The 18,362-nt window shown below is 36.5% G+C and overlaps 2 protein-coding genes across 7 annotated transcripts in view; one reads left to right on the top strand and one right to left on the bottom strand.

Annotated features, from left to right (window-relative positions):
• Nucleotides 1–872: 872 nt before the first annotated feature.
• On the top strand, nucleotides 873–10,959 carry ppp1r12b (protein phosphatase 1, regulatory subunit 12B). Of its 3 annotated transcripts, none has more exons than XM_026167018.1 (8): nucleotides 873–902; nucleotides 3,378–3,553; nucleotides 7,491–7,507; nucleotides 7,681–7,819; nucleotides 8,532–8,633; nucleotides 8,819–8,869; nucleotides 8,949–8,999; nucleotides 10,543–10,959. In XM_026167018.1, the coding sequence occupies exons 2-8, from the start codon at nucleotides 3,452–3,454 to the stop codon at nucleotides 10,627–10,629; spliced, it is 549 nt and encodes a 182-aa protein (XP_026022803.1). In that variant the 5' UTR covers nucleotides 873–902; nucleotides 3,378–3,451; the 3' UTR covers nucleotides 10,630–10,959. The 3 variants fall into 3 exon arrangements, with proteins under 3 accessions (XP_026022803.1, XP_026022806.1, XP_026022804.1); XM_026167019.1 differs by having other exon boundaries at nucleotides 874–902; nucleotides 3,375–3,553; XM_026167021.1 differs by lacking the exon at nucleotides 8,949–8,999.
• Nucleotides 10,960–11,639: 680 nt separating this feature from the next.
• The window catches only part of syt2b (synaptotagmin IIb), a 29,674-nt gene continuing 22,951 nt past the window's right edge, over nucleotides 11,640–18,362 (bottom strand). For all 4 annotated transcript variants that reach the window (XM_026167015.1, XM_026167014.1, XM_026167016.1 and 1 more), the window contains 4 exons: nucleotides 17,648–17,815; nucleotides 16,498–16,615; nucleotides 16,179–16,312; nucleotides 11,640–16,038 (listed from right to left, as the gene is read on the bottom strand). In XM_026167015.1, the coding sequence (XP_026022800.1) occupies nucleotides 15,823–16,038; nucleotides 16,179–16,312; nucleotides 16,498–16,615; nucleotides 17,648–17,815 (636 nt within the window). In that variant the 3' untranslated portion in view covers nucleotides 11,640–15,822. The remainder of the gene's footprint in view (nucleotides 16,039–16,178; nucleotides 16,313–16,497; nucleotides 16,616–17,647; nucleotides 17,816–18,362) is intronic.

The raw sequence follows: 18,362 nt of genomic DNA, 5'->3' as shown, positions 1-18,362 counted from the left end.
ATAATGCACTTTGAGTGCTCCAGCAGAGTAAAAAAGTGCTATGAAGTGAATTTAGTTCACAGAAGACACCCAACTCTGGTTAACTCCCTTTGCTGTTTCTACTGTGAAGTAAAAATCATACCGGCCGCAACAAGAAGCAGCTTCCTCCTGTTGGAGAAACTAGTGTGGTGAATGCTAGTGTTGGTCCTTTGTACCTTTACAGTCAGGCCTCTGAGAAGAGGGATGTATATGTAACATCAGCACAATCTTAAGAAACTGTCTTTACAACAGCAATACCTCCAGCAGGTGACGGAGATCACAGAAGCACAAATTATCTAACTTTATCACCTCTAATCAACCGGACTCTTAATTAATATTAAGTACTTCTATAGTTACTTATTTCATTCCTTCCTTCCTTCGGAAGTTGCATTAAAACACACACACACACACACGTCATATATACATGAGTTTAAAAACAAGGCACCAAGATATAAATAAAATAATGGAAGCATTGCAGTTTCACTTCATAGATAAACGTGTAACTGTTACGGCCCTAGCAAACTTGTTATGTGTTTTAGTGTGTCCCGTTTTCCTTCTCGCCTGACTTCGGCCGCCATCCAGTTCCCCCAAGTGGCCAGTGCACAGCTGGGTTCACTCAGCAATTAGCCACCCAACAGTAAAAGTTGTTGAAGAGCTGCTCACTGAGCAGCTTCAATGCTGTGGTGTGCTTGGGCGTCTGAGTCAGAACGCCAAGCCTGTAGAGGCCTAAGCTGCAGTGTTGCCAACTCCTCAGTAAGGAAAATCGCTATTGGTTGTCCTAAAAGTCGCTAAATGACGTCATCGCCTATTTTGCATAATTGATCATGCTAATCTAATTGCACCTATGTTGTTGGAGAGAGAAATAACATCGTGGAAGAGACAAAGTGAGTAAAAAACGTCCTAAATGCATTTAGAGTTTATTTAGAACTACAAATTAAATTTATTTTAGCAATTATTGTTTTTTTTAATGTTACAATTCCAACCCTGCTCCTTTACCCGGGCTTGGACCGGCAAAAGTGACCCGAAAAAGGCACTCTGGTGGAGTTACTTTGTGTGTGTGTGTGTGTGTGTGTGTGTTTGTTTGTTTATAAGTAGTTTTAAACCTTGTGATCCACAAAACAGCATAAGAGTAAAAGAAGAACTGACTGCGTTACAGCACCCGCTGCTTGTCGAGAGTAAAAGCGATGCGCGCTTTCACGTATTTTTTTAGCGACTTTCTTTAGAAAAAAAAGTCGCTAAGGGGTCTGAAAACTCACTAAATATAGCGACAAAGTCGCTAAATTGGCAACACTGCTAAGCTGAGGTGTGTCTTGACAGTATTTGGGTCTTCAAGCTACTAGACGGTAGCTAGAGCCTGTTTACAGGAGCAGTGTTTTTCTTTGCTTTGCAGTGTCCGTTCTTTTCAGCACATTTTAGTTTGTTGATACCTAATGACGGTTTGATGAAGCCCTGTGAATGTGTCCAATCTTGATGTTTCCATGTGCTTTTTATAATGTCTTTACTTATATTACTAAATAGACTTTAGTGAACAGGATTTACAAAGGGGTTATATTTCTGCTATCCTCTTGGTCCGATTTCTCTTTAAAAAAAATAAATTTTTAATGTCAATTAGACTTTTTAACTGGATAAATAAAGGATACATAAATGTCAGGTTCCCATATTGTGGGTTCTACCTTATGACAAGAATGTCATGTTTGTGGCTCAAGATGACTTGATATCATTCGTGAGGGATGCATTTAACATATGTTTCACATATTATAGGCCAACAAGTCAGTTATAGCAATTTAAAAACGGGAAATCACTTTACACAGTTCTCTCAGTGTCAAGTTCTTTTGTGAAAGGTACTGTTTTCTGCCAGCAGGTGGTGCCTGGTTACTGCCATATGATGATGAAGCATACTGAATAAAGGGGATATGGAGAAAACAAAACCTTTGTAACTAGTGGATATGTGCCGTTAATCTTTATTTATTCTTTTATTTTTGTAGCCAATTTACAAGTTACTGTTAAATGTAACCTCAGATACCTCAGATTTCTCATGTTAAGTGGACTACTGTCATCTTTCCTTGGTCTTTGAACAGAAACTGATTAAAAGGCCACAGCAAGCCCCTTTTAAGTGAGTGACTGACTCCTACATTGTTAGGATGTTGCACTTTATGTAAACTGTACTGTCTCGCTGTTGTCCAACATGAAATAAATAGAATAATCCAGAATTCTTCTTTAGTTGCAGTTACATCATGTACGATGTGCTCCCATCAGCATTCCTGTAAAAATTTAAATTTGTAGAATTATTAGATTTTTAATGTGATTAGAGTACATGGAGATGATGTGTACACTGAGGCTGAAAAAAGAAATAAAACCAAGCCCTAGTTTGGTATGACTAAGATTCCTAAAACTTTCACCTCTCATAATGCTAAGAAATTACTCAGAATCAGATATTTTTGCTAAAAAAAAAAAAGTGTGTCTTTACCACTGGCACAAATTTACAGCAGTGCATTATTTGGTAATAACTTGCAGAAAATGTACCCTTTTTAGATAAATGAATGCCAAAAAACTGCCTTTGAGCTGGTTACACTGCATTGCAACTAATGTAACCACAGACACATGCAACTTGGAGCTCGGTCAAAAGATTAACCTTTAACGACAGAATATACTGTAAGACATAGTATACACATGTCTCCATGGCCAAGCACCCTATATGTTTTTATTATTACTTTTCCTTCCTTTACTACTGTACATTCAGATGTGTCTTCCGCTAGTTATTTAAACTGGTAGGTTTTCATTTATTTATTTATTTATTTATTTTAATGTAAAAACCTTGGTTCCCTTTTGCTTAAAGGACTCTATAGTAAATCACATTTTAATTCACAAGGAAAAAAATACTTCTTTGCCTTGAAATAAGTTTACTTCCCTTTGCATTACATACAACATCACATTTACAGAATTTACATTGCATCAAAGTTACACCATAATATACAAAACAAGCTTTTCTTTAAAAAAGAGAATAATGTATATTCATTTTAAAATACTATTAATTTGACTTTTTATTGTATTTGTAATTTTTACTCTGGTTTGTTAATTCCTTTACACAATGTTGCTATAAATCCTTGTGTGTACACACACACACACACACACGCATGCACACGCACACACATTGCAGCCCGCCTACTCCCCTCTCCCACCACTTCGCCCCACTATCTCACACTTGTGCAATTGTTTCACTCTCTTCTGATATGCAATGTCTCACTATCACGTGAAGAAGACGCTTGGATTGTCCTTTAACCAAAGAAAAAACAAATCTGATTTTAATCTTACTGGATAAAAAAAATACATATCTCTCTACTTCTCTTTCGTTTAAGAAGAACATTAAAAAAAAATTGGACATACTTCTGACGACAATACTGCTGCATGCAGTGGTTCCAGCTGCCCAGGAGCGATGTCATCTCTACCCTCTCACAACAAAGATCCGTCACGCATCAGAAAGCAGTTCTCTGACTCTTGTCCAGTTTCTTCTGTTGCCACTACTAAGAGCCTGCGGGTAAGGCCTGATTGTCTTTAATCTTTTAAGTGTTTGTTTAGTGGCAGGAAATGCCATAAAAGGAAAACATTAACTTTGAGGTTCGGTCATTGTCGAAGAAATGTGTTGAAAACAAGCCACAGAGGTATTTCTGAGCATTAGAACACACATAACTCATCACTGCCTTCAATCCAATTCTATTTTTTTTTTTTTGGTCTGTTTTGTTTTTTGGACATAATTGTGTGGCATTAGCTAATCATTTTGTATGATTTATGCAGTACAATTAGGAAAAATTAGGGAAGTAGAATTTCTCAAAATATGCTAGACTTCATGTGTCTTCAACTGTTTCTGCAACATGATTACAATGTTTTATTTTGGTAGTCCAGTTTGACATTCTATAACTGCAGAGGAGATTTTGTGGTAATTTAGTCCAATACAGCCCAAAGTGTTATATTTACCCAATAATGTGCTATTTTTACATTCTAAATAAATCGTGTGTTTTCCTTTAAGTTCGAATAGCTTATCTTTGGGATTACTTATTTTATTGCATTCTAGGGTCTGTGGAGTTAGATTATTAGATACTTGTAATAAACCATGTGGAGAATGTGCAGTTTTATATTGTTCATTACTGTATATGGGGATAGTTCAAATGACCATAGTAACACATAAACTGATAAATAAAGCTACACGTTGATGTTCGTGAGCAAGGGAGCAGAAAACTTGAAGGAAATGTTGTAATGAGCAGTTAGTCTTATCTGTTTATGCAAACCAAGAACCTCTTGAGAAAAATATATGGTGTGACGCAGAGAAAAGTTTGTGAGAGAAAGGGCAACAGGAAGAAAGGAGGAGGAGGAGGCAAGAGAAAAATAGAGAGAGAGAGAGACAGAGCAGGGGGGATGAAAGACAGGATGAAGAGGAACAGAAGGAAAGAGGGACAGAGTGCTTGGAGGACTGACTTGTGGGAACCCAGTATTTATGGATGTTTATCTCTCTGCTAGTCCTAAGGGAAGCTCATATTTTCCATTTGGGAATAGCTGGTCATTAGACAAAAAGTCCCTCACAGAATCTGGGAAGGCTGGAGGACAGATTTCAGATGGAGTCAGTCCTTCATGAGACAAAGACACAAACTTTTTGATCAGCATCTGTTTCTGTGCGATACTGCTTAATATAAATCCGAGCTTTTTCCAGGTCTGAATACAGTATATTGTTCATTGTCATTTACATAGCATGGCAGGGTTTGCAGACATGACTGGATGTCATCTCTTTAAAGGTCCCATAAATGTCTGAAGTGAAGCGTATCACTGTGTTTACACAATGTGCCTTCAACTTAAAACCCTGTCTCTTCTTTAGAGAATTTAGCTTACTTTATCAGTTTCACATGACATGTAGCCCTCAGGCAAAGGATACATATCTGCTTTTTGGCTGAAGTTTATACTACAGTCTCTACCAAAGGTCTCTGAAAGAATAAAGATGCAGTGTAAACTGTAACTGTGTGGACTGTCTTATATTAACAAGTCAATTCTCTGTTTGAATTTTCTAAAAGACAAAATGCAGAAGTACAGGCAAAAAGCAAGATCATTACTTTTACAAGCTTTAAACAAACGTATTGTTTGCACTAAAAGAGTTACAGTAAGAGCTTTTCTTATGATGAATAAACAGAAAGCACACTTGAGGATTAAAAGGTGGGTTTAGAAAAGAAACGTGGCGAAGCTATTTTTGTCTACTGGAGGCTGTATTTTGCTTTCTTGCCTTTTAATCTATCACACAAAAGTGGGCAGCCATGCTAGTATCTTTACAAGGCTGTATTTAGGAACAGCGGTGCTTTCAGCTAAATGCTAATGTCACCACAGGACTTGGGCATATATTTTCTTTTGCTCTCTAAGGTTAGGATGTTTGTCCCATAACGTTTGCTAATCAAATGATAAAATCTTACCAGATTATTGCAGACAAATTTTTGAAGTATAACAATAACAAGTATCCAAGAAGTCCTCCAAGCACATAATAGTGTTGCTAATTTGTTCCTACTAATTTTAATAAAGAAATTCTTTATATGGATATCCATAATCTGTAGGCAAGGGACATAATGTTTGGTAGTGACAATGTTTCTGTTTATAGGCTGCTTGTAGTCTGAGTGCTATTGACCGATGATTTAGCAGGTTTGGGTGCATGCAAGTAAGCAGTCAGCATGGAGAGCAAAAGAAACAGCATTTGCAAACACATCCAACTGTTGAAACGAAGACTCCAGTCTGACCTTTTTCTAAAATGACTGTTTAGTTTTGCCTTGGCTCTCTGTTTATTTTTCATTTCCTCTTGCTATTTGGTTGAATTCAGACACAGAAACTAGTTGGTTAGCATTAGATAACAAGAGCAATCTGAGTTAAAATACACAAAAAAGCAGTAAACACATGTTAAAAAACAGCTTTATTTCCTATACTGGTGCTGAGTTACACTCACAGATTGTAAATAAAGCTGGATATAGCCACTGTGACATCATCTATAACTGGTCCTGCAGTGAAACTTCTAGCTGAGCATGTTTGCCACTGCTAGCTGTTTTGAAACCAAATTTCATGAGTGACATTAAACTGAAGGCGCTTGTAAGAAATGGAAATGGAGTGGAACTCATGTGATGTTTTATAGTCTTACTGACCACTCAAAGTGCTTTGGACTACAAGGTACGAGCTTCGAGCATATATAATCTAAGTACTTTATCTACCTCATGTTTATGGCCAATTTAAAATGACCAGATAAACCACAAATACAAATCTTGAGAGAAAGCCCAAGTGTCAGTACAAAAACACATGCAGGCACGGGGAGAACATAACAACATGCTCCCCAGAGAAAGACCTACCTTATCAGACAAGATATGCCTATTCTAAACAATTCTCTATTTGAGCCTTAATTTTTGCAGTAATGGTAAACATATTTCAAGCAAGTGCTAGAGACTATTCAGGGGGCAGAAGAGTGTTTGTTGAGCTCATGGATCAGAGGAGCCAGTGGATGTTTTCTATAGAGTCTGACTTCTATTTGCATCATAGGCACTGCCAGTTGCTGGCCACGGAAGAATAGAGGCTCAAGGGACTTTTACAATGGCTATAGTCTTCAGAAAAGAAAGCTAAGTCCATTGTTTAGATACAGTCTATAGTTTCACTACAGTTGAATGTGGCAGCACAAGTGTACATCTTATTGTTGCTAGTGGTCTTAACTTTAAAATTTCAAATCACAAAAGGAAACAAACTTTAAAAAAATATGCTATGGCCTTCCCAGTCACTGGATCTCAACTGTCAACTCAGCAGAACTGGTGTGGAAGACTTTGTACCATATATATAGTCCTTATATTTCATACTTTATTATATTTACTAACCTTATAAGTTGATGTATTATCCTATATTTTGTCATCTCCTGAGGAAATTATTTCCTAATTTAGAGTTAAGCAGTAGTCGGTGCAGTAGTTATTACCTTTTTTGGATGTGTTTTAGCTATCTGTGCTTGTCAGTTTATTTAAGGAATCATTTCCTCTCCCCCCTTTAACTTGGCTGAGAATTTCAGACTGCCATAAACCTTTTTTTCCCCACTAAAAGTCCATTTCAAGATAATTCTTGAACAAGTAATTTTCCAGAAACCCAGACATGCAATTGCATGAATATTGATAATATAGTCTGTATCTATTTTTGTTGACATTGTGCCTGTAATAAAACATGCTCTGAGTCCAAATTACCTTTATTTTAGTGTAACAGTCTTATGCAGAAGAAAATGTTTGTGCATTTGCTGGAAAATGGGGTTGAAATAGTTCCTTATGCAATGTAAGGGGTTAAGCACAGCTGATATCTTGGTTAAGAGAATCAGGAATGTTTATAAAAGTGATTAGTGTGGTTGTCATACTGTATTTTTTTATTTATTTATTTTTTTTAAACTTTGGTCAGATTGCACCCCTTTCTAAAACATTTTCTTCTCATTTCAGCATGAGAGGCTCTCTAGGTAAGGTTCTTCTAATTTGATTTACACCATCAGTAAGAAAGGCATTACCACGTATTACCAGAATGACAACAAAAACAGGAATCTATCCATTACTGACAGGAGTATATCCATTCAATTGGGCAAAGAGTGTGCTAAATCTGAATTAATAGTTAATACATCTCCTGTGTCTTCAGATTGGGATCATCTGGATCATCTGATGTCTCCAATGACACATCAACAAACCATGCTGAGTCCTACTTTTTACAAAGAGAGAACAGACTATCTGCAAGGAAAAAGGCACAAGAAGAGACAGCAAATAATGATTATAAAAAGGTATGTGATACACCTTAAATACAAATATACACGACTGTTATAGATTTGTAATATGTAGATTCTGAGTGCTACTTTTTGACAGTACTGTAGATGCGTATGTACTGTAATAAAAGAACAAAAATAAAAAGAGCACACAGAGATTCAGTGGGCTCAATAATTCGTAACATTTGGATTTAATGAAAATGATGAATAGAATGGGAGCTACTGCTGATAATAATCAAATCTAATTTCAAATAGAAATTAAGTATGTAAATTTAATACCACTGCACTTTTTTAATGTTGTCAGATGAGAAAAATAGTTTATTCATATGAAATTATATGAAAATGAATCAGAATCACGTATTCAGGGGGGCAGATACTACGATGCTAATGGGTTCTATGTCGCTTTATGAAAGTAATATGATCACCAAAGATAGCACAGCTTATCTTGACAAACACAAGTGCCATGAGTGATTCATCCAAAACTTGTTGAAGCATTTCCCTCACAGCCACTAATGTGAACATCATGGGAGGAAAAAAGTCTCCAAAGTCAATATGATTCATTATACATGTAACACATATACTAAACCTAATGGCAATCTAATGTCTGTCAAGATATTTTAAGGAAGAAATCTGACCCTGATGGCAATTGATGAAAACTGAAACTACCACAAAAATGTGTCCTGGTGGCAGTGTTTGGTGGTGGAAATCCTAACATGTGGGTATTTTGTAGATGTATGAAAAGGCACTGGCAACAAATCAAAGGCTCAAGTCCCGACTGGAAACAAGTAAACAGGAACTCACCATGATGCAAGACCAGCTGGAGAGAGCACAGGTACTCTAAGCAAGGCTGAAGTAATGATCCAGAAACACTACTGAGAAACAAATTAACCACTTGTTTGAAAAGGGCAACAGTCCATTTTTTTTACATAAATATGAGACATTGATAACAGAGACTCCATAATCAAGCTGTTTCCATAAATTGCAATCTTTTCTCATAGTAATCTCTCTTTGCTGCAGAAGGGGAGACAGGATGACTGTGGGGCCAATGTGCTAGAAGCAGAAAAAAAGGTATGGACTCAAGAGGAGAAGTGTTTTTTAAGCATTTTTACTCGTTTATTTTAATTACCTTTAATGATTATACTTAAAGGAAAGCTGGAGCCTTAAAAAGAGGATATCAGATATGGAAGAACAACTGAAGGTAAATGTTTTATAAATGCCTTAAAATTGAATTTGAACATTAAGTCTCTTTTGAGAATATACAGTAAGTGTTTGGTTGTAACTTGGTGCTGTGGTCTCAGCTGTTTTGTCTTCAGTGGTTTTAGCTGACATCATTTGTCACCATTATGCTCTGCTGGCTGTGCAATGTGTGAGCACTGCAGCGAGTGAGCAATCAGTATTCATGTGCAGCGTAAAGCCCACAAATGTCTGCTGTGTTCTGCACAAGTGAATGCAAACAAAAACCTCTTGTTGTCTGTGAATGAGAGACCTAAACAAAGATGCTGGTCTAAAAATATACCTTTACAACAGAGAAATGATTCAAAACTGGTCTAAAAGCATCTGTCTGTCAGTGTGTATGAACACATTATTGTATTTGTTTAATAAAGATCAGTCTGTCCTTTATTCTTTAGGCCAGTTTTCTTTCTGTACCAGTTACTAATAAGAGTAGAAACCAGAAACCTTCATAGAATGTAGATAAAAGATGGACATACCGTAGTCAGTATGATATCAGGTTTGGTTAGAAATAGGTTTAGAAGCCTCAGGCCATGGATCAGATTGAGAAACCAAGAAGCACTGAACACTTGTACAGTAGCAAACTATGAGTCACAAGGTAGGTCCTCTCTGCAGCATACCTGGTTTTTTCCATCCTATTTGACTTGAATGGGGTCCAGAATCTAAAAAGAGAACTTAAAAGTAGCGGCTAAGACCACAGGGGAGTGTTTACGCTGGCCATAGCTCAAAGGAGCCAAAAAACATTTTTTTCCCATGGATTACTATACAACTGAACATGCAGGAACCATCTCATGCTGGTGATAAGACAGACTGTAGGTTTAAGGCACTTTTGCATTGCTTTCACTTTTCAGACCCTGAAGCTACGTCCATCATTTATAAACACCAGCAAACTTGTATGAGTTTCACTTTAAGCAGGACCTTGTTACTGTCCACTTTGTGAGCAAGAATTTTTTTTCTCTTAGAAGACACCGTTCTGTATCCCTGTGTTTCTCTCTCCTGTGTTATGCACAACTTTTAAAAAGTGGTCTCTGCACAGATCAAGATTCATTGTATTTATTAATATTATATGTAAATGTTATGACAGTTACGGGGTGTTGTGGTCACTGTCGATCAAATCTAGTGAAACAAATTTTGTGCTCAAAGTAAATATTGTTTATAGCAAAAAAAATGTTTACTTGTGGTTTTGCAAGAATCCAAGGTTATGCCTTTGTTTTAAGAGGTAGATTAGCATGTGTTCTGCAGGTGGTCTGTTGTACTCTGAATCTGCTACCTCCCATTTGATGTGACCAAGGCTGAAAAGATTACTGACATGACCAGAAATAAAAACCAGTCCTTGGTGTGTAGCCCATGAAGACACTACCAAAATATGAACTTACTTTTAAACTACAAATTAAGAACAAGCAAATCCTTATACTAGCCACTGTAAGCAGAAATGCTCTACCTGGGACGAGTTGTAGGACTTTTTAGATACTCTGTCCACCCTTATGTTTTTATACTCTCTTTTCCCTCAGATTAAAGCAGAGCTTAAGATGGAAAACCAGAGACTAAAGGATGAGAATGGGGCTTTAATCCGTGTCATCACCAAACTCTCCAAGTGAGAAGGGAAGCAGACAGGAGGGAGGAAGAAGAAGAAAGGATTCAAGAAGTCATATTTTAATCTGTATCCTTTAAATTTCTGAAAGCATAAGTCCATCCTCTGAAAAGATATGTACATTGGTCAGCAGAATGTATTAAACTGAGCCCTTTCTACTGATTGTTTAGAAAGATGAAAGAGATGTTGATTTAATACTGATTTTCCATCCTCCTGTTCACATATAAGAAGACACATTTGTCCAACTGTAAATGCACAATGCATCAATTTAAAATTTAAAATGTAAACTCACTAAATATTTCTAAATAAAGGCAAATGCCAGTTTACGTGTTTCTTATTACTGTCTTTACGTGAGTAAATTGTCCTCAAGTAAACAGTGTATGAAATTTTGTTACTGAGTAGACACTTTCACAAAAATGGACAAAATATTGCAGGTATTTCCAAAAAAGCATTGCCATGGAAACAGCAATATTTGGCCTATTCCATATGCAGATCATGAAAATGGGCTCTGAACTATCAGGGACAGTGGGTGATGGATGAGAAACATTTTTTAGGAACGTAGGAGTGTCAGCTCTGATTTAAGAGCTTTACCTTGACTGATGATATTGCAAGTAACACGATCTTTGGCTTACAAGTTTACATAGAAAAAATGTTTAAAAAAATTATGTATTTATATATTTTTTCCCTATAAAAGTGTCAAAACAAATTTAGCTTTCTTGTAAAATATCGCCTCAATCTCATGCACTTATTAATCTGTCATATTAGCGTCAATTAAGTAGGAGTTGTGGTGATTTTGATCAAATCACATGGACTTTATCGCTAAATGGTGAATATGATATCCTTTATTTAAAGGCATAAAACTGTGTCTTTTGTTTTGTTTTTTTTAACGCTGGGCTGTCATCTGTGTCACACTCAGCTACTAAGCTGTTTCTTGGCATTTATTTTATGCATGCAACGCCACCCGCTGACCATAAATGGAAATGCATCCTCTACATACATTTACACAACACATGGGACAAAGCTACTTAAAATGCCTTTATTTCCTATTATTACATATGAACAACACAGAGATATGCTCTGATCACATCCTCATATTTTGGTTCCCTTGAGTACTTCAGTTCTACACAGAATGATGTATGAGTACAACTTTTTTGGTCTTTTTTGTTTGCTTTTCTGCTGGAAAAACATGGATTCTGTACAGAATTAAATCATGCAGTTCACAAAAAGGCACAACTATTGACACACCTCTACAACAAGACAAAACAAGAATGACGAACGACATTCAAGCATTTCCCTTGTCTATGTTGCTGGGTAAGTGAATATACAAGCGAGCTTGACTGTCTTTGGATGTTCTGTTATATGGCTATGTTGACTTAACAGGATTATGACTGTAAAGGAACCATTACCGAAGCAGCAGGTTGGCAGTATTGCATTTCGAATGTTGAATGTTGAATCTGCACTGTTTGGGTCTGCTCTGTGCCCAAGACAGCTTGTGAGACCCAGGAAGACAGGGATTTTGTTGCCTGCATCGCAGAGAACATACCTAACATACCTTAACAGAAGACCATTTAACGAATGCCGGCTCTACACTCCTGTTGAAAATACATAAACTAGCACATGTAAAATATAAGTTCTATATCAAAGAGTAGAGGATGTGCTGACACACGGTGTACTAAAGGATGTAATGAGGTGCTTCTCCACAAAAAAGATATTGGAATTAGACATTAATCCTCTGTCTTCAGCTCATCTCCTCGAAACCAGAAACAGTCTTAATGTGAAAGAGAGTGCAGAGAGGATTAGGCGCGTTCATCTCCATGCACTCCATCTTATAAATAAGGCTTTATCTAAACGTAAATGATAATGACTCAAAAAGCAGAAAAATGAAGGCCCACATTGTAAATGATGTGGTAGACAGCGTCAGTATCTAAGAGCATGCACAAGCGACACAACACCAGCTCATCCTATTGTAATCCCTTAGTTAAAGTATATCAGTTCATACAGTGGCATTTGTAATGAAAAAAAATATTGATTGCTTGATTATTAGATGGTAGCTACTTAAAAGAACAGCATCAATAATCTGGTATGCTGTAATAATATTTAATTACTTATGAAGCAAAGAAGACACTACTGAATAATGAATTTACAACTGAATTCAGTTTAATTTATCCTACAATTTAAATAAAAGCTAATTTTCTTGAAAAGCAAGAAGATGAGGAGGTACAATTTAATGACGTGTGACGAAAAAGGGGCTACAAGTCAGTTAGCTAATGTACGGCACTGACATTTGATTAACTAAGACTTGACACCCGTCTGGCAGGAGTACATGAAGGAAACACTTAGGTACACTGAGATAGAAAATTAAGGAGACAAGTATTCTCCTGTTTTGAAATATATACAATTAACTGATTATGTATTAATACACTCAGAAATGAACAATTATTACATGACTTGTAGCCTGAGGAAAAAAACACACTAGCATAGAGACATAAAAACAATGACGGAAAATCAGACGATCATGCAGTTTGATGAAAACGCAATGGATTTCCATGTGACACTAAAATCAGCTGTGTTTTTAACTGAGGCATTCATGGAGTCTGGTAAGCCAAACATGGATTGTTCAGACATACATTCAGCAGAAATTCATACACTTTGCAGTCAGTGCATCCTTTTTTTATACTCTGTTTTATTATAAAAATGACACAGAACACAAACACACATACACAATATAATTATGGTTCCTCTTTAAAACATGCCGCTATTTACATCATCTTGTAAATACATGCTGTAGCCTATTAACAAATTTTGCGGGATGCATATGTTAACAATTGTAAAGAAGTACTGTGGATGAACCTGTCAATGTGCCGCTGCTCACCATTAGATACTTCTGCTGGCGACGTGGATGCATACGAACGACTGCCTTAACATTTTCTTTTTTAAACAAACTGCCCCCTTATAAAAATGTCCTGAAAAATCTATGTTGACATTTAAAAGCACTAAATGTAGACACAAGTTTCTATGAGTTCATTTTTTCCAGTTTCTGAAATTCTGAGAAAATATTTTAATGTGTTGGCCTCCCAAGATCTGATTTTGGATTTTTTGATTTAAAGAAAGTAATTCACAAAACACCGATTCCCTGATTTTGTCTCACTTAGAATTCACTGATAACATCAATGTATCAACTCGGGTTGAGTGGATGAGTGGGCTGGAGCCAATCCCTGGAGATAATCCACAAGAGATGGGGTAAAACCCTGGACATGTGTCCAGTTCCATCAATTCATGGCCAGTTCAGAATCCAAAATTACCTACGTAAGCAGTGAAACTCAACATCAGAGAGGCTCTAGACAGTGTTTGAAGCCAGAAATTAGTTGTCATTAATAATGATTTCAGTTACAATGATTTGAATTATAAGAAAGTGATACTGACTCTTTTCCCTCCCGGTAAATTCGGAAGATTTTTCAGGTTCAGGTTGTCATCACGTATGATTAGAGAAAGTGTCATCCATTTTCTAAAGCTATTTTTTTGGGGGGTTTTAAGGTTCCTGCAATAAATGATAATTTTAATCCTACATATGTCTACATTTAACTCAAAGAAACCAATATGGGGACAGTCATGATTCTTCAGTTAAGAGGAGCTGCTAAAGGAAAGAGATCAGGTCATTGGTAAATTCAGTGGAATTTAAATGTCAACATTTTAAATGTTCTATCCTCAGTCATTCCCTTATAATAATCAATTCTTTGTGTCCTTTTTTGCTTCCAAGCCACTAAACATTACACTAATAATTTGCCTACAAGTTTCAACATCACCATATTGCAGCACTTTGTCTCCAGGATCAAAAAGCTTGTGTCCCGACCGAGTGATTCAAACAAGACAAAATACTGCGAGGCATGATACATGCTCTATTCTGCAGCTCTATTTGGTTCAAGCAGATGGTCCAGGATGTGTGTATTGTATACGTTTGATGATACAGTTGCTATGTTTAGATTCTACACACCTCATTAATACAAATCAAAGCTACATCTTACATTTCAAATTCAATAATATATAAAAACATTTCGTCTTTGACAGAAATCCTCATGTTGTTTCAGCAGAAACTACAGAAATATTGAAGTGAATTACAGTAGAACTACAACATCAGCCAATGACGTGGAATCGTTTTAATGAATGTCAAAACATAATAACCAAAATGGCACTGTCTTTTACTAAACAACAGAAATCAAAGAAGCATAGTCAGTACTGTTTTCAGCATCATTGGTAATCCTTTTTAGTGCCTTACTTCTACAATGGATAAGTAAGGTTTTACATCCAAGTGGTCAACATAGCCAGATTTCAAATGGCACATTCACAGTGTCCCTGACACATTTTGAACAATATTCAACCACTTTAAAATAAACAATAAAACCTGCACTACTTCTCAAAGTGTCATATTAGGAAGGCACCCTTGTATTCCTGTCTTACATTACACCTGTCTGAAGACACAGAAATATGGGTTGAAGCTAAATGCATAGATGGGCCTTCGTGGCAACACAAAACAAGCAACTTAAGTCAGACAACTGCATCATCCCTGCTATATGGTTCTGCTGCACTGTTTGCACCATCTCATATGTGAGCTGATAAAATCAAGAAAAATGTCATACATATTCCAGAATTGATTGTTGCATTCATTGATCTCAACCTGAATCATCTGCACTTGAATCTCTTCGCATTGATAGACTTAAGACAAACTTTATGCAGGAAATAACCCCAAATTAGAGTACTTTCTATTGCAAGTTAAAGCACAGTTATTAGCAAGACACAATACTGGGCGTGATGCACGCAGAGCAGTGGGGAGGTAAGTAAAGCATGCTCTATAAACTAAACTAAAGCCTTTTTTAATATATATATCCAGCATTGTCTTCACCAATAATTCCATTCAGTGTCAGCACCCTAAGAATGAGATTCTTCAAATGAAGGAAAGACTAAAAGTCGATCATTCATTAACCAGTCACCCGGTAACTCAACACCATTCTTCTCAGCATACATTAATGTGGGAAATGTGATGCTCAAAAAGAGTTTCAGATATTCTACAATGTCTTTTTTTTAATATATTTTTTTTTGAGCAGGACTTTTGACAAATAGTCATGTGTGAAGTCATGAAATTCATGCAAAGTAGGGATGAAGATTGGATTTCTGAGTTAGTGCATTAGCTGGTTGGTGAGATGTGTTACTTCTTTGCATTCAAGGATGCCAGCTGGCCATCAATTTCCTCCTCTGGCTGCAATGGGTGCCACTGGGCAATGGGACGGCGTGGATTAGCCAGCATGTCAGACCAGTGCTTAAGACCTAAGCCAGTAGCCTTACTGCCCACGAAGATTTTTCCAATGGCATCATTCTTACCTATCTTGTCATAATCAAACACTGTGACTGCCACCAAGATTTTCTGAGAAGGCAGCAAGAGAAAATGTAATCAATTATCTGTTTTCTGGGCATTTCATCATTCAAACTGTAGTGGAGATTCATTCATGAGCTATTATAACATATCAGTGAAGTCCAAAAGGTGTTGTATGACTTGTACTGTACCTGCATCTGTTCCAGGGGGATTTCAAAGCTGAAGGATTCATTGTAATATGGGTTTAGGGTGTTCTTCTTCACTGTAGTCTTCTTTTTCTTCAGACGCTTACCACCCTGGAGCAGCTGGATCTTTACATAAGGATCTGGAAAAAACATGAATATGATGAACAAAAGAGAAAAACTTATTCTGTCAATGACACAACCTTTAGTGTTTCTTAATTTGTTTGTTTGTTTGTATTTTAAATGGTTTTTCTTTGAATTTTCTCTTCAAATTGAATTTTCTTGCATGTGCCAAAGGACAAGAGTATTATGTGTTTTTTTTTTCTACCAGATAAACCGCAGGCGTCCATCTTCTTCAGATTCTTTGCCTCCAGGATGCAGACAGTGAGTTTTCCAGCAGTGGGGACATAACGAAGGGAGATGCAGATATCTCCAAGTTTCTCAGGCTGAGCAGTAAGAGACACAGAAATGACAAGCACACATACTCATCAGATGTCCATAAATTGCATTTTCTGTGATGGGTGGGTGCAAAACATAGCTTTTATTTATCAAGATTTATACTCTTAGACTGAAACTGAGGGGTTTTTGTTGCTGCAACAGTGACATTATTTGGAATAAAACCCCTCTATCTGGATTTATGATCGCTCTGAGCTTTTAGACTTTGAAAATCCACTTTGATGACTGGGGGCAGGGATAACCTCGAAAAAGACACTGGAAAAGACTAGAGATACTAGCAGGTTATGTATGTAATCAGTTGTGATAAATTTAAAAAAGTGAGATAGTTTCCTTAATTATTCAAGCAAACTATCTCAGCATCATTGTTCACAGGTGTAGAAAAGCAAGGAGAGAAATTTGTTGCTCCACTGACATAAATAAAATTTTTGATTTCTATGTGTCTGAATGTTTGTGCACTGTTATGAAATTCCATCTTTTAAGAAATGCGAACTAATCAAGGAGCTAAATTATTTCTGAATATTAAAGATAGGATGATCAACCAGTGCCATAAACATCTTGCTGACTCCTCCAACCGAGTCGACATCAAGCCCCTCAGCCCTGCTGTAGTTTTCAAGTAAAATTAAATGCAAATAAATAAAGAGGGAGAATTTTTGGTGAACTACATTTAACTGTGTTTAAACCTGAATTGATACACAGTTAGTGCTCAAATAAGTATTCATGGAAGCAGCATGAAAGACTAACGAGAAACAAACTATAGTGGAACCATTTATCATAATGAAGGAACATGTAAGCTGGTGCAATGGTGCAGCTGAATGTGTTCTTAATTGATTTTTGGTCAACAATGGAGCATTGTGGCTCAGAAAAATAAGATATAATTGATCTCTGTCTAGACAGACAATACTTGATAGTAGCATCAATTCATAATTGGTTTGGGGCTTTTTCTTAGGGTTGACACCCAGAAAGTTTAGAATCTCAATGGTCTATTATTTAAAGAGCACAGAATGAATCAGTTCAATAAGCACCTCCTCTTGATCAGCACTCTCGAGATCCCGCCACTCCTCAATAGGCCGTCCAAGGTCAATGGTGTTCATGGGCAGCTTTACCTCTCCAATGACATCATGTTTAGAAAATCGGTCATAGTCATAAACAGACATCACCAAGGTCTTTCCACCAAGCTCCTCATAGGGTACCTGACCAAGAAACACAATGTCACTTATAGATTGTATTTATCTGTCTCACAGGATAAATAGGTTTATTTTTAATGTCATTAAACTTCACATAAACTGCCTCTGGAATTCTTGAAAAGGGCGAGTTAGTCCCACTGAAAAACCCCCTCATTAAATGATACAAATACTTGCTTACAAATTTATAGTGTTTAGCAGCTGCTATACAGAAAACAGTCAATAATCAAAACTAAATGGAAAAAACTAAGTGAACTAAAAATGTTAAATTATAAATTATCAGAGAAAATAATCTGAGAAACCAGACAAATAATACGCCCTAAAAGCACTAAATGAAATGCACGGTTATTTTCTCAAATGGAAACAACAAACATATTAGGAAAAATAAGTTATTACACCCCAATCCACAGAAATCTATGTGAAAATGAAGATGAGGACACCTCTACTACAAACTGCATAGGCATACATGAAATTAAAAAAAAAGCATCTTCTGTTTTAAAAAGAAAGAAAATATCTGGAATAAATTTTGATGGAGAAACAATAAATCTGACAGTGA

Source organism: Astatotilapia calliptera, chromosome 5 (assembly GCF_900246225.1).
Source record: "Astatotilapia calliptera chromosome 5, fAstCal1.2, whole genome shotgun sequence".
In the NCBI taxonomy this organism is placed as follows: domain Eukaryota; kingdom Metazoa; phylum Chordata; class Actinopteri; order Cichliformes; family Cichlidae; genus Astatotilapia; species Astatotilapia calliptera.
Note: the sequence above shows the minus strand (reverse complement) of the source record. Positions and strands in the feature narration are given on the sequence as shown.

Bases quoted from the DNA above. Each gene is read 5' to 3' on its own strand.
- ppp1r12b (XM_026167018.1), top strand. From the start codon at position 3,452: ATGTCATCTCTACCCTCTCACAACAAAGATCCGTCACGCATCAGAAAG. The intron at 8,634-8,818 runs GTACTCTAAGCA...TCTTTGCTGCAG, and splicing joins ACCAGCTGGAGAGAGCACAG to AAGGGGAGACAGGATGACTG. The intron at 8,870-8,948 runs GTATGGACTCAA...TTATACTTAAAG, and splicing joins TGCTAGAAGCAGAAAAAAAG to GAAAGCTGGAGCCTTAAAAA.